Source organism: Streptopelia decaocto (genome assembly GCF_964273445.1).
Source record: "Streptopelia decaocto genome assembly, chromosome: 4".
In the NCBI taxonomy this organism is placed as follows: Eukaryota; Metazoa; Chordata; class Aves; order Columbiformes; family Columbidae; genus Streptopelia; species Streptopelia decaocto.
The window spans coordinates 12,598,351-12,613,522 of record NC_138658.1 but is presented as its reverse complement, the minus strand read 5'-3'; the positions used below and the strand labels follow the sequence as shown (position 1 = coordinate 12,613,522).

At 39.7% G+C, this 15,172-nt stretch overlaps 2 protein-coding genes across 13 annotated transcripts in view; both read right to left on the bottom strand.

Annotated features, from left to right (window-relative positions):
- Positions 1–938: 938 nt before the first annotated feature.
- On the bottom strand, positions 939–11,666 carry ADAD1 (adenosine deaminase domain containing 1; the record flags this gene model as incomplete). The annotated part of the gene is made up of 10 exons (XM_082051205.1): positions 939–1,052; positions 2,110–2,242; positions 2,766–3,003; positions 4,399–4,625; positions 6,320–6,490; positions 6,692–6,815; positions 7,619–7,744; positions 8,852–9,019; positions 9,487–9,663; positions 11,483–11,666. 10 exons carry the CDS (start codon positions 11,664–11,666, stop codon positions 939–941), a joined length of 1,662 nt encoding a protein of 553 aa, XP_081907331.1.
- Positions 11,667–12,703: 1,037 nt separating this feature from the next.
- BLTP1 (bridge-like lipid transfer protein family member 1) overlaps positions 12,704–15,172 on the bottom strand; it is a 127,195-nt gene continuing 124,726 nt past the window's right edge. For all 12 annotated transcript variants that reach the window (XM_082050684.1, XM_082050681.1, XM_082050685.1 and 9 more), the window contains 2 exons: positions 14,374–14,539; positions 12,704–13,460 (listed from right to left, as the gene is read on the bottom strand). In XM_082050684.1, coding sequence (XP_081906810.1) covers positions 13,244–13,460; positions 14,374–14,539 — 383 coding nt within the window. In that variant the 3' untranslated portion in view covers positions 12,704–13,243. The remainder of the gene's footprint in view (positions 13,461–14,373; positions 14,540–15,172) is intronic.

Genomic DNA, 15,172 nt, shown 5'->3' with positions numbered 1-15,172 from the left:
TTCAACATTTTCTTACCATAACTCACAAGGAAGAAACTGTCCTCTCCATAGGCAGCATTTTCCAGATTATTATGTATGCAGAGAATTTTGCAAGGACTTGTCATCACAGTGATAAAGTAGTCTGTGGGTGGAGAAGTCCAACTAACCTGCAAGTACTAACATCCAATGGTTTTTGGGGTAGCCAGCAAAAGGTGAAGGAACCTGATTTCTGGTAACTTCTGTACTATGTCACACTATGTTGTTATTCACAACTTTGATGCCTTTAAAATGCCTTAAGTCCACTACCAAAAACAGTGATTGTCACAAAAAGCTTGAGTAACATCTTGGTAATTTGAAGTTTCACATTTGCACGTGCAGATTTTTTTTTTTTTTACCTTTCTACCATAAACAATACGTAGTAAGCTACAAGTCATATAGCAAAAAACACAAACCAAAAGTCTTAAAATGACTAGCAAAGGATGCCAACAGATAAAGGATAGATTGCCAATTTTTGTTTCTGAAAGTGGTTCTCACATTGGTATACTACTTTTTAATTTAAATAAATTAAAACACTTACTGATTTTTCTTTTTTTCTTAAAGACAGTTGTAAAAAAGGCAGGGAAAAAGAAACCATCAACAGAGTAATCCTGAATCTAAAAGGAAAAAAACATGTTAATAAGTCCACGAGGACCAGAGAAGAAGTGGCATTGAGTGGCAAAACAAAACAGATTTGCAAAGTTGATACTTCTACCTATAAGGAAACAGAGGATTTTTTCCTTTGGAAAAGCCTAAACAGTTACAGATGATTTAACAACTGCATTTAAATTTATAAGCAGCAGCTCTGGAATGCTTTTCTTGCTGCAAATATAAACCCTATGGTTAAACATTTCACTAATCAGAATTATGTTTTACTGAAAGGAAGCCATCCAAACCAACTTCACATACAATCTGTCTCACAGTCAGTCAGTGAACTGTTCGGTATATGAAGACTTCACAATCCAGGATCCATAGCTGTGTTGCTCTAAGTAGTTTTGCAGCAACGTTTTAGCTTCGTGGTACAATTCAGATCGAGTCTAAAAAAAAAAAAAAAAAAAAAAAAAAGAAAAAAAGATCTTGAAACATGTCAAGAATGATGGTTACAGAGATGTGTGTTTCTCACCACCAGCACATAACATGCACAAGCACAAACCTTGTAGGGTAAGCATTACAGACTCTATAAACATTCTCTTTTTGCATGCTTGGGCATTTATTGAGATGGAAGAATTATGTTAAACATTCATTTTTTCAGCATCTTTTCAATTCCAATGGTATCTTTACTCAGAAAAGAAACATTCAATATCATTGAATGCAAATCTAAATGCATAGTGAAGAGTCCATTAACAAGCCACTTTTATTTTAAAGTAGATTTTGAATCATTAAAAAAAAGGTCTCTTGCATGTTCTGACAGGAGGGGAGGAAGGCGGGGGGAAGAAATGTACTTCATTGAAGCTTAAGTTTCACATAATTTTGGAAATATACCTCTTGAACACAGGAGAGAAAAAACCTGCAAGAGTATAGAGAAGTAAGATGTGCCTATGTATTTCCAAATATGGACAGGAGTGAGTAAACAGTGTTTAGAGCAATCAGGTAATTTCTCTGGATTGTTATACTACAAAAGAAAGCCAAAGACCTGATGTTCTCTTCTGATAAATGATTCCTACTTTCCTACTCCTCGGTGACATAAGAATCCTCCCATAGGACTACAATGTGATAGAAAACATCTATAGGAACCAAATATGAAAAGACTGAAAATGACCTAACAAAAAGACTGAAAATGACCTAACAAAAAACTCCAACCTTTTAAATATGAAACTATCTTATATGAAGAAAACGGCCAGCAGCTTCCACATGCTGAGACAAGACACAGAAGACTTTGACAGATAAAGTTTCAAGATTAATTCAGCAGATTATTTTTTACTTGAAAACATCAATTTCAGATGTTCTCAAGCAAAGATTATAGGCAATATAGGACATTCAGCTCTTCATGTAAAGTTTTCAGCAAACTACAAAATCACCCCAGCTACAAAACCAGCTTTGAGAGTAGCCATTAAGAGACTCCTTACTGAAATTCCAGCCCCTGTTAGCACTTACCTTAGCTTCGTGGTATGTTACAACTTGAAGCAAATCATCTCGCTCTGCTTCCTTAGCAAGCAATCTGAAACGACTAAACATTGCTGCCTTGCAAAGGCGACTTGCCATGTAAGCGCCACTTTTGAATGGTGAACTACAGTCAGAATGAAAAAAGCGTAATAAAGCTCAGTAACAAATACATTACAGGTACACTGATCATATCCTTACAGGATTTTTCCCCCTCCAATGCTTTCTGAATATGATAATAAGATTCTACCTCCACTTTCAACAAGCAAAGCTAATACAAGTCAGCAGCTGTGATAATTTAAACAAGTAAATCAAAAACAGTTTTTAAACTTGAATTCATCTGAACTTGGATGCCAACTGGTTTTATGTATTGTGAAAACTAAATCATTCACTACAACATACAATGGAATAGAGATACCTTAATTTAAAGAACTGTTTAATTTCATATATTGGCATCTCACTGTAAAATTACAGCATCTCTAAAACTACATCTAATCACAGGACGCCTTCATCTAGCACAGGAGAGAATGTCTCTAATTCAGGCAATACTGTGGCCTCCCTGCACAGCTTACAAAATCAGTACTTCAATGAACCGGCACAGAACAATAAGGCTCACCCTTATTTCCAATACAATAAAGAAAAATGCTAACCTTTCAGTTGTTTTTCCATTTAACGCATCCACAACCTCCAACGACGCATCTGACAACGACCAGTTCAAACTGAGATACCTCTGTTTAAAGTCTCTTTGAATTGAGTGTGCAGCTTTCACCAAGTAAGTGTGAGATCTGTTGACCAGATAAGGCATTGGAAGCTTTGATGTAAGTGCATCATCAACGCGCTGTTTTATAGCTATTTCTAGCCCTCTTGTATCCTGGCAATTTCCACTTCCTATTAATCAAAACAACATCAGTCACATGTAAGTACATCTAATTAAAAAAAAAGTTAAGAATGCAGATGTTTCCGTTGGTCTACATTATATCCATTTTTCTACACAAAACTGGTATTTGGAAAAATCTGTTCCAATATTCAGTATGCAAGAACAAAAACAATTTCAAAATTTTTTCTCCAGAGGCATAATTATTTTCACGGGATACCTCCTTTTTGGAACAATTATTCATCACCAACTCTACATTCCTTACAGAAGACACCATTAAAATAGAAGCTGCAGCGTAAATGTCCATCTTCCACATCAGAAAACACACTAGGGAGTTTGCCAACATAACTCCATATCCAACAGAATTTCTGACTGCCTACTAAACAAACATACTTTGGGTTCATAGCATCTCAAGGAATGGTCATTAATTTCTATTAAATAGAAGGGAAATACATTGCAGATTATTATGTTTACTTAAGTGAGCATAATAGGAAGTTTTTCTATCACTTTTAAGTAGAAGTGCCTAAACTTCCCTAGAAGTAACACGCGTTCATTCACCAAGTCTTGCAAGATCTTTTGGAGCACTTCAAAAAACCTTGTTCTGTGGTAGAAGAGGAGAAGCTGCTACAGCATCAAGGTCTGGGGAACTCAGACATCTATGTACTAAGTTTCATAATACAAATACTGAGAGGAAGAAACGCCTGAAAACCTTCAGAATGATAACCACTAATTTAATTCCACCCCACAAATAAAAGCTACTGAAATGAGTTCTGATAACAGCATGGTCTTCCTGACTGCCACAAAATCCTGAGAATTCATTACACCCTTGGTAATCCCCATTCCTCAACAAAACATGTATTTGCATTAACCCGAACAAGGGCAGATGGGCAGCAGGGCACAGACAGGACAAAACCAAAGACTTTCCAACAGAGCTGGTAAGATACCCAAGGTTGAGACTGTGTGACCTGACATTTTCAGTTAAATACTGGCAAGGTTTTTCTACCACTGGTCATTTCTACAGTTAAGTGACTAACATGATCACCTTAAGGTCACCCTATTTGACTGAATACACAGCATTTGTCACACTTGGTATTTTCTCAACATTTAAAATTCAACTTGTTATAAAACAACACTGAATTTCTTGTTACTCTAATATGTCATAAAGGGAGGGCAAGCTAAAAAAAAACCCCACAATGATAAAGAGCAAGCCTAACTGTGTTTTAAATTAGGGCATTTCAAGGATGAGTGGAAAAAAAAAACTACACACTTAGTATCTCTTCAGAAAAATCCTGTAATTCTTCAAAGAACCAATCTTGGCTTAGTCATGCTTTACAAAATCTAATCAAACTGGAACACGAAAATATTAAAAAAAAAACAAACAAAACCCCAGAAATTTGTATTAAGCTTACCTACAAGAATATTGTTGATATAAACTGGTTCAATGAAGTGGCTCAGCAACGCTCCCTGAAGACCAACCACTTCCCATTTTGTTAATTTATCACTAGCTGACATACTGGTTGTTGTAACAGTTTTAGGTGGACAACAAACACTTAGGTAAATCTTGCCTTCTATAGCAACGTGAAGACTCAGGTCTTCGTTAGTTTCATAAGCAGATGGAGATTGTGGATTGAGATGTCTAGAGTAAGACAAGAAAAATTAATTTCAGTGAGAACATACTCCAATCAGAAATTACTGTAAAGTGGTATCTAATACTGTTTCTCAGAGCAATTATCACTAGAACTGGGCCTTACATTATGTTCAAGATATGTAAATTTTAGGAACACCACGTTCAGCTGCTCAAGAGTCTAGAATACTGAAATCAGTATTCAAATAAGAAACAGAAATTCAACCTAATCTTAGCCATCAGTTGTGCTAATATTAGAAAAGATCAGCATACGCTGGAAACAAGGTATCACTTTTTGTCTACTTACACTATGACAGAAGTTACCTGGAGCCTGCTCATCTTGTGAAAATGCAGCTGCAAGGTTATCTCCTGTAAAAGGTAACCTACTCTGCTGTTGTCCAAAATATTTAAAGCAAGCAGATGCAACACATTAGGGAGACAAAACAGTGATTGTTGTGAAGCAAAACATAGTTTTCCCCCTTAACCAAAAAGGGATAAGAAGTGCAAGTCTGAAATTTTGAGCTAACCCTCCCCAATTTTAGCATAACTTACAATGTTATGATCAAAGGTGCTTTTGCTTTACTACATTATTATACAGCAAACATTTAATTTCAGCTTAAGTAACATACTGCCATCTGTTAGTAAGTGGCCATATTTTGCTACTCAATGGATCACTGGAAGCAGCTCCCTTCTAAAAACTATATATTGAAATAACTTCATACATAACCAAAACTGCTGTATTAGAAGAAAATATTTCCAGAGCTCAAGAGAGCACAGACATTGACCAGAAAGGACTAAAAGCACGAGTGAAAGTGCTGAATCTGATCCATCAACCATTACAGAGCTGCTTACAAACTGCACGCAGTCTTATCAACTATTTGCCTGGAAGAGGAAGCTATGACACTGAAGTAATCTAAACCCTGCCGCAATTCTAACAGGAGGGACTCCCCTAGTCAGCACAATTTGCAATGAACTGGCTGTGACCTCCAGTTCACAAGGCTGCCTTCCAACCACCACAAATGCAGTACGAAAGCAGCTAGTGGTCTTGTAAATATGAAGGAGTTACGACTGCATGACTTCCACGGACATTATTCCACCCCACCACTACAACAGAAACAGAAAACCTTTATTCATAAAGACTTGGTAAACCCATGACTGCTGCTGTTAAGTGTCAAAACTATAAAAAAAACACCTTCAGAGATTTAATAAAAGTTAGAAAGATAAGCATAGCAAGTATATTTGTTCCATCGAGCTTCTCTCATTACCTTTTTTCTACAAAGCAGAGCAGGAGCCTATTATTTCAATCTAAAGCTTTTATACGCTAGTCCTGTGGCGCAAAGGATGACTTCACATCATCACACGCACTTGCTTAGTGGTTAAATTAATAATTTATTAATATTTTAATAGTATCTCTGGAGGTGTGCTAACAGGCAAGCAGACATAATAATAAACAATAATAAACAAAGCATCATCCTGAAGGTATAAGCCACATAAGTTTTTTGTTGTGTTGAGCTGTATCTCATATACTTACCACTACCACTCCGTACATTAATGCTTCCAAAACATTTAAAAAAAAAAAAAATCAGAATACCCCTTCCACCTTAAAAATGTGTAACACTGCATATTTTCCACACTCATAACACGTTTGTCACTGCAATCAAATTAATCTTCCTCTACTACATATGTGAAAATCCCACGGTACTTACATCTGTGATTTTAACTGAGCAGCTCCTTTTGGCAGCTGATTCATGTAGAGAAAAATAGTTGTGTTTTGCTTTAGGGTAAGCAGCTTTGAGCCTGGTGCTGGGCAAAATATGGACTTCTCTGTCCTCACTGGATTTTCACTATAGAACAGCATAAGGTGTCTATAAAAATACCTAAAAGAAAGTGTAAGTGTGAAAAATACTACTTTATTTACAAATACATGGACCTTCACATTTAATTCACGTGATTTAAAAATAATCCAGAAGGTACTAACTATAAAACGTAAATGCACTTACATTTCCATTTGCCAAAGTATAAAACTGAGCAGAACTGGCTGCAAGAGAACTGGTAACTACTTGTACACACATTCTCACCTAACTAGAGAACGCCTTGCAATAACAATGGCATGGCTGTCATGCAAAACTCTTCCACAGGGCTGAATGCACCGGCTGTAATTACATTCTCCTGTTCCTAGAGCTACAACTTCGTGCTGTCCACCTGAAAAGAAAAACATTTATTTTTATGTGATTGTGGCAGGTTAACCTTGTCTGGCTGCCAGGTGCCCATCAAGCTGCTCTCTCACATCCCTCCCTCCCCTCCAGCTGCACAGGGGAAAAAATAAAATGAAAAAATGCCATAGGTCAAGGTAAGGACAGGGACATCACTTGCTGTTTACCATCATATGCAAAACAGACTGAACATGGGGAAGATTAATTTAATTTATTGCCAATTAAAAATAAAGTAGCATAGTGAGAAACAAAATCAAAACCAAAACCACCTTCCCCACAAGCTCAACTTAATTCCTGACTCTTCTACCTCCTCTCCTCCCTATCACTTTGTCTCTGCCAGTCCTTCCTCCTCACACTCTTCCCCTGCCCCAGCACGGGGTCCCTCTCCCAGGACAGTCCTCCACAAATTCTCCAATGCGAGTTCTTCCCATGGGCTGCAGTCCATTGCACAGAGTGCAGCCCTTCAGGGACAGACTGCTCCACCGTGGGTCCCCCATACCGTCACAGGTCCTGCCAGGAGCCTGCTCTTGTGTGGGTTCTCCATGGGTTGCAGCTTCCTTCAGGGCATATTCACCTTCTCAGGCCTATACTGGTCTATACTCCTTTATGAGACAGCACAAAGAAATGCTTATGGATGTCTTGAAAAATTGCACGACTGTAGCACAACGACACATATGACAGAGCCATCAGAACACGGTTTGTCAAAGGAAGAGATCTACCCTGTACCTTTATTCACTGGACCAGAAATGCAGGTTTCCCACTCCCCAGTCCTCAGAATCAAAACAGACTTGCCTTTTTCAATGATGAAGGCAGCCAGGGAACTGCCACAACTTTGGTACTCCGGATATTCGGTGGTCAGGCTGTTAAATACTTCTTCAACCATTTGTGAAAGTTTTTGATATATAAGCTGTCTTCCTTCTAAATGAAACAATAAAAGCCAGCAAGACAGAAATTTGCAAGGGCAAATAAAATAGGCACTATCAACAACTTGCCAAATCATAAATCTAAATGTATGGTAAAAGCACTACTATCAATACACACTTTTGAGATTCTGAAGATTATGAGGATGAACATGAATAAATAAAGGACAAGAATCCCTAAACACTTTATGCTTTTATTATTCATAATAAATCAGGGATACAGATCAAGTTTGATCACCTACTGGATTTTCAGCTATTTTCAAGCATTTCAAGTAAGGACAGAAATACTGTTTCTATTTCTGCCACTGATTCACCACTTAAATTCAAGCAATTTTTGTAGGTTGTCTCAATTTGTAGAACTGATGGTCAATTTCCTACTTTAGTGACACTGATTTTTACAGTGTTCTTTAAAAAGATGTGTAAAATAACAGTAACTTCACAGAGATCACTAAATGTACTAAAAGAATTTAAAAAAAAAAAAAGGAAAAGAAAAAAGGGGCAAGCATTTTTTGAGTAATTTGAATCAATAGGGAAAACCAAGACTATTCCTTACCAAAACGGATCCTTGAAACGTAAAGAGAGTTTGTTGCAGTTTGGGGCTCAGCAGGAGTACAGGCAGGATCTAAGAATTTAACAAAATTTCAAACCAGGACAGACATTCCAAATTTAAAAACATGGATCTCACACTATTTCCAGCAAGTTAAAAGTTTCTAATTCTCTAAAAGAAGATAAACATTATGGTAACTGAATTCTTTTGACAGTAGTAACTCAGTGTTTAAGACTTTTAATTACAAAAATTCAAAACAACTTTGGTTACCACTGTTACCTAGTGAGTAGCAAATCAAGTGCAACAGCAACAAACACATTAATTCCTTCAGTATTCTCTGCTCTGTGCTACAAACTGATGCAACTTCTAATACACAAAATACAAAGGAAAAAACAGTTTCAGAACCACACAGCAAATAGCTCTGCCCAAAGGATTCAAGAAAACTGACAGAGACCCTGATGCAGAAGCATTTAATAACAAAACTACACTGAGATTTTACACATGAAGCCTTTAAGCAAACCTTTTCAAGTTCTAATTAGGTGTTGCTACAATATTTACCTGACTTCTCAGAAGCCTCTGCCCCTGTATGCTCCAAGTTAAGTAGCTCATCAAGAGCCAGTTTAGCTGCATTTAATTTAGATTCCTTCTTGTTTTTTCCCAGGCCAGCCTTGTAGCTAACACCATCTAACACAGCACAAAATGTAAAATAAGGCCTTATGACATCACCTTTAAAGGAGGAAAAAAAGCAGACACAATTAGTAAAATTATTTTAAGGTGCTTTTGTCCATAGCTTTATGTGCTCATTTTCATTCCAAGGACACGTACAAGATAAGAAGACAATTTTAGCAACATACAACTCAAATGTTTCACCTCCACAAGAATTTTGGTGCTTTTCACAAAGTTCTAGTAGCAGCCAGAATTTTATACAACTTATCTGATCAAATTCTCTAGTAATTAATTATGATACACTGTCGTGTAGATAATAAAACAGCAGCCAAAAAGCAACCTATGTGGAGGGTAGTGCAATTAACAGTAAAAAAACCCCTTTTATTAATGCCATCAATACTAACTGCAGAAATTCAAATAATCTCAAGAATAAGTATATTTTATTTAATGCCATCAATAGTAACTGCAGAAATTCAAATAATCTCAAGAATAAGTATATTTTATTTCAGAAAAGAAGCAGCATTTACCTGCCACACTAGTTTCTTTCAATTCAAGTTGTACATGGTGCATTTGTGCAAACTGATGCAAGGCAGATACTGGGTTTATTACTCCCTGTTTGTATCTTCTAATGAAATCAACTAGGTCTTGCTTTGGAGGAAGTGCTAATAACGGGGGTGCATGGGCTGCTTTCAAAAGTAAAGGCTCTGAAACAAAATTAAGAAAAACACTGAAGACACTGAGAATTTAATCTGTTGACAATAAATGCTTTCTATATGCTTCTTAGAGGAACAAAAATCAAAAACATTTACTCTAGAGCACTATTGCTCTGTGTTGGATCCTACATTAAGAATACTAGCAATTCTGAAATTGCTAGTACCTTCTCTTTTTAAAACACCAAAGCTTTTGAGTACTAAGTCCATTAACCTCTCAATATAGACAGATATTACATGTAAATACAACATACGTTCCCCCTTCCCTCACACTCAAATGAAAGCTGCTGACAGCAGATGCAGAACAATGAAGCATGTGGTTCTTCACACAAAACTACAAAGCAGTGGAACTCCCTGTCATAAGGCACTATAGAAGTTTTATCAACTACACACATTATTCAAAAAACAGATAACTCATTCAAAGAAAAGGAAACTCACCCACAAAGAGCTGCTGAACAGAGACAGTACCACTGGCTGTGGTGGCCAGGACAGAACAGGGGGAGAGCTGCACTGCACACCCACCCTGACCCTGCAGGTTCCCCTGACTTTTGGAATCAGGACAGGGGGTGCGTGGATATTTCATCTGTCCTAGCACGGAGTCCTTATGCTCTTCAGAGGGCAACTGGAAGCAAGTTAGTCAAGTCATAAGAGAATTCTATGAATCCCAAGTAGTAGTCGGGTGGCAAACCCACACTTCTGAGTTTCATTCAAAAGACAAACACTTCCAAGAAGTACACTACATCTGGGCAGCTGCCCTTGACTTGGAGGTCTCCTACAGAATAACCAGTTAACGTTTCCTTCAGGATCTACTGTGAAAGATTGGTGTGTTTGTTCAGATTTAAGATAAAAAAAATGAAATCTTTTTCCTTGAATGAACTCCAGGACAGATGGAATCTTCAGTTCCAGGGTTGCCACATACTCAGACACAAGTGCGTCCCAGACAAGAAGCAGCAAAATAAGCTGTTATTTCCAAGTCTCACAAATACGTGCCTATACCTTAACACAACTATTCACAGTATCACAGTATGTCTGGGATTGGAAGGGACCTCAAAAGATCATCCAGTCCAATCCCCCTGCTGGAGCAGGAACGCCTAGGTGAGGTCGCACAGGAACATGTCCAGGCGGGTTCTGAATGTCTCCAGAGAAGGAGACTCCACAGCCCCCCTGGGCAGCCTGTTCCAGTGTCTGTCACCCTCACTGAGAAGAAGTTTCTTCTCAAATTTAAGTGGAACCTCTTGTGTTCCAGCTTGATCCCATTACCCCTTGTCCTATCATTGTTTGCCACCAAGAAGAGCCTGGCTCCATCCTCATGGCACTCACCCCTTATATACTTATAAACATTAATAAGGTCACCCCTCAGTCTCCTCTTCTCCAAACTAAAGAGACCCAGCTTCCTCAGCCTTTTTTCCAAGAAACAGAATTTAAAATACATCCTGGGACAACTAGAACTGCAGTTAAAACTTTTCTCCATGATCTCTACGAAAATCAACACCGCAGTACATATCCTACACTTTGTCAACCTCTACAGCACTTCTAATATATACAACTTAGAGTTTATCATTATGAAATGCTGCAGACTATATAGCCCATCCTATAACAGATCTCTTATGCTAACAGACAGACTTTCAGTGTGAAGGAACATAGGGAGAAACAAGTTCAAGCAGACACTAAAGAAATAATTTAAAAAATACAGCAATAAGGAAAAGCAGAGGCTTGCAACCTTTCAAAAAACAAAACAAAACAAAAGTTACTTTCACAAGCATTAACAGTGACTTTTAAAGGCTAATCCCAGTGTATAAACTGAAAACTATACCTCGATTTTGTATGACCTCTGGTGCACCGTGCCTCCCAGGTGGAAGTTTTGGCCTTACAGCCACAGACTGAGAAGGCTTCCTTAAAGGTGGCCCCTTAGGAGCCCCAGCTAGCGAAGTCTTCTTATGTATGGGGTCAAAAGTGGGTGTTCCAGCACTCTGAAACCAGCCATTGCTGTTAGCCATTTTTGATCAACCTAGGCAAGTTCAACAGTAAAGTCAGGAGGCGTTAGAGGCACACTGCAAACTCCAGTTATGCCATTTCACAAAAGCGTCAGGAACAACCCACATTCTGCTTCCCTACGTCCTGGTGCAGAACTGAGACACAGCACCATCCCCATCCCTTTCCCAACCGGCACCAGGAGTTTCAAAGGCACGGACCCAGTTAGTTAAACACCTTCCCCCACGCTTCACGCCGAGGCTTCATGCAGCGCCGCGCCTTGCAAACGGCTCCCAAGACAAGCCAGTCCCGAAACAAACACCACAGCACGAGAGCCGATCCCCCTCAGATTCCCAGGACAAGCTGGAATGGAACACCCTGGTACCTGCTGTCCTCTCCTAATCGCTCTCCCGCAGGAAAACCCACACCCGCCGGGCTGTGTCGTCGGGCTGCAGGCGGTGCCGCGGCGTTCGCACCTGAGGGGAAGGTGGAGCCCCCCTGAGGTAAAAGGCGGGAGGAAGTGCGAGGGCGGTGGGGGAGCGCAGCCGCACCAGCTGCCGTCCGCAGGGGTGGGGGCCTGGGGGCCGCGCAGACACCGCCCGGCGCCTCGCCAAGCCGAGTTTCCACCGGCCCTCTCACCGCTGGCGTTCGGAAAGCGCAGGCGCGTCGGCCAAGCGTCTCCATTTTGTGAAGGGGAGGATCCCTGCCTGCCGCCCGCCACGTGCGCCGAGGCGCGAGGACGCCCTTGTGGGTGAGGGCGGGCGCGAGCCTCCTTGTGGCGCAGCAACGGCCGCGACTCGCGGCCCCCGCGGGCTTCCCGTGCGGAGCGACCCGGGGCGGTGCCGCAGCCGCCAGCGGCGGAGCCGCGCCCTGACCCACTTGCGGCAGGAGCGCCCGGGGAGCGGCGCCCGGGAACCGCCGCCCCCGCCCCGCGGCCGCTCGAACGTTCGAGGCTGCAGGCGGGCGCAGCGCGCGCTGCCTTCTTCCGGCTTCCCCGGGGAAGGCCACCTACCCCCCCCCCGCCCCGAGTTACCTCACTGAGTAAATAAGACTCGATGCAAAGTTACACTTAAAACACTTTTTTTTTTTTTCTTTAATCAAGGAAGTTGAACAAAAAAAGCCCTGTACAGTAGTTAAATTTTATTACAAATGTAATAAACTTAATGGTTTTTAGCACTAAGGCAAATCACAGTTTCATAAGTTATATATATATATAATTTACACAAGTCTACAATTGACAAATCAATTACCAGTCACATCAACGAGGGGTGTGTTATGGCAAATAAAGTTTATGAAAATTCACAGTTAATCTGCAAGTATTTTAAAGATGCAGGAATCATATTGCACATAATAAACCAGTGGACGCTGAGGAGCAGATTTACAGTGTTCAGCTGTTCCTTCACAGAATATACATTGGTCATCACCATGCAGTAACTTCAAATACAGATTGGTATCATGTACCACGGTAAACAGTTACTCACAATGTAAGTTTATTTAAATGGAGTAGCAAAAAGCTGTTAGGTTTCTCTTTAAACCATATTTAAACTCTTTAATAAAACACTCCGATAAAATCAAACGGAATTATGTTTGTCACATTATACTCTTAGTATTCTTCTTTGTCCTTTCCTTTCTTCTCCTTTTCATCCTGTAGTGCAGTACCGAGTTTCTTTATAAGGACTGACAGAACTTTGTCCAAAGGATCCATGACACCGCGCTGCAGCCACTTGGGAATGGTGGTCCTTGCGTGGTGGAAGCCCAGCTTCTGAAGGATGTAGTCAACACCAACAGGATCTATTTTTCTCCCAGTCCAGGATATTAATCTAAAAAATAATAAGGAGGGGACTCAATCTTAAATATGTAGGTATAGCAACTGGCATTTGTATAAACAAACATCCCTTTTTACCATTATTGCTTCTGAACAACATCAGTCCAACAGGCATCGTTTCTGACTTAATTTATACAGATGAACTGAATGTGAACAAAGGCACATCCTCTCAAAGGAGGAGGGTGCTCAAGGAGGCAAAACCAGACTGGGCTGCTTCTAGATCATGTTTCAATCAATTTGTTATTACTGCTAACAAAAATTGCCAACTGTCAGGATTTGTTTGGCCTGGGCTGATGTGTTGTTTTGATATGTGAATGAAAACACAGGTGCTCCAGCAGTGTCAACAGAGGTTAAAAAAACAGGGCAAGCCTGACACTGATTAAAAGTATATCCTGAGAGCACTGAGTAAGTAGCTTCTATACACACTGTTCTTTAGTGGTAAGTTTAAACTGCCATATAGCAACCAGCACATAGTGCTTTATTATTTAAAGAAGAAACTAAAACTGGAATGCTGAAAAAAAGAAAATGCCAGATGAAAAACTGTCTGGCAGAAGGTGAATAGGCTGTTGCAAGAGAGTGAAATACAGTAATCTGTGGTCTTCAATGAGTTTAATTTTACTGTAGCCTGATTTTGAAGAGCCTCCAACAATATCTTTCATCTGCAAAGTTCTAATCTAGAAGTTAACTGGTGTAACAGATAACTGCATTATCCAGCTTCTGTCATGTCCTGTGGTAGGTGTCTTTGCTAGCAGCACTAATAACCAACAACCAATCTGTCACAGCATCCACGTGACTGATCCTCACTGTAGCTGAAAAGCATCGACTTAGAAACACTTGTGGTTTGAAGGACAGTACCCACAGATCAAATGCATGGACAAAGAGATGGCAGGTAAGAGCCTGCTTGTTACCTAAGCGTGGGTTCCAGATGCCAAGTATTGCACATGAATTCTCTCCAGTCGACTGTAGTGTAAGTTATGCTTTCCTCTGCTTCTTTGTCAGCAGAGCTGTCCTCAAGAACGCCAGCTGAGTTTTTCTGCCCTGGACGAGCAGCCAAAACGCGAGGAGGAAAAATTGCTACAAAATGGAGAGAAATATTCCTACATCAGTCAGTCATGAGCATCACACTTGGATAATCGTTGTACATATTATAAAGAAATACAAGCACAAATCTCAAAAAAAAGAGAGAACCACCTTGTGTTTCAGTTTTACAGAATTTTTGGCAAACAGTTTTGGTTTGAACACTGTGCTAGTAAAAAATATCCTATGAAAACTGTAATAGATGCTGGATAACACTGCCAAGTAGGATTCTTCCTTCTCTCTGCCAGCCCAAAGCATCCATATACAGGGGCTTGCTTTCAAATCCATCACAGCATTCAACAAAGTGTATCACATTCCATAAGCACAGTTCAGACATCCTCTTAGTATAGAATATTTTTGTAGATGGACGGAGTAGTGTATGAGGAGCAGGATGGTGGGGGAATAGTTAAGTTCAATTTTTATCCAAAAGCCTGAAAGAAACCTGCAATCAGCTCTTACTTGAAAAGTAACAGCAACTCTTTCTCTTCCAAACAACGTATTGTATAAAATAAAAAGAAATCTGTGAATTTGGATTGAATTTTGATTGTTTTTAAGATAACCTAAAACCAAATTTCTTTACAAAGTTCCACCAAAAATAGTTATCTTCTCCTTTTGTTAGTTTCTGCATTG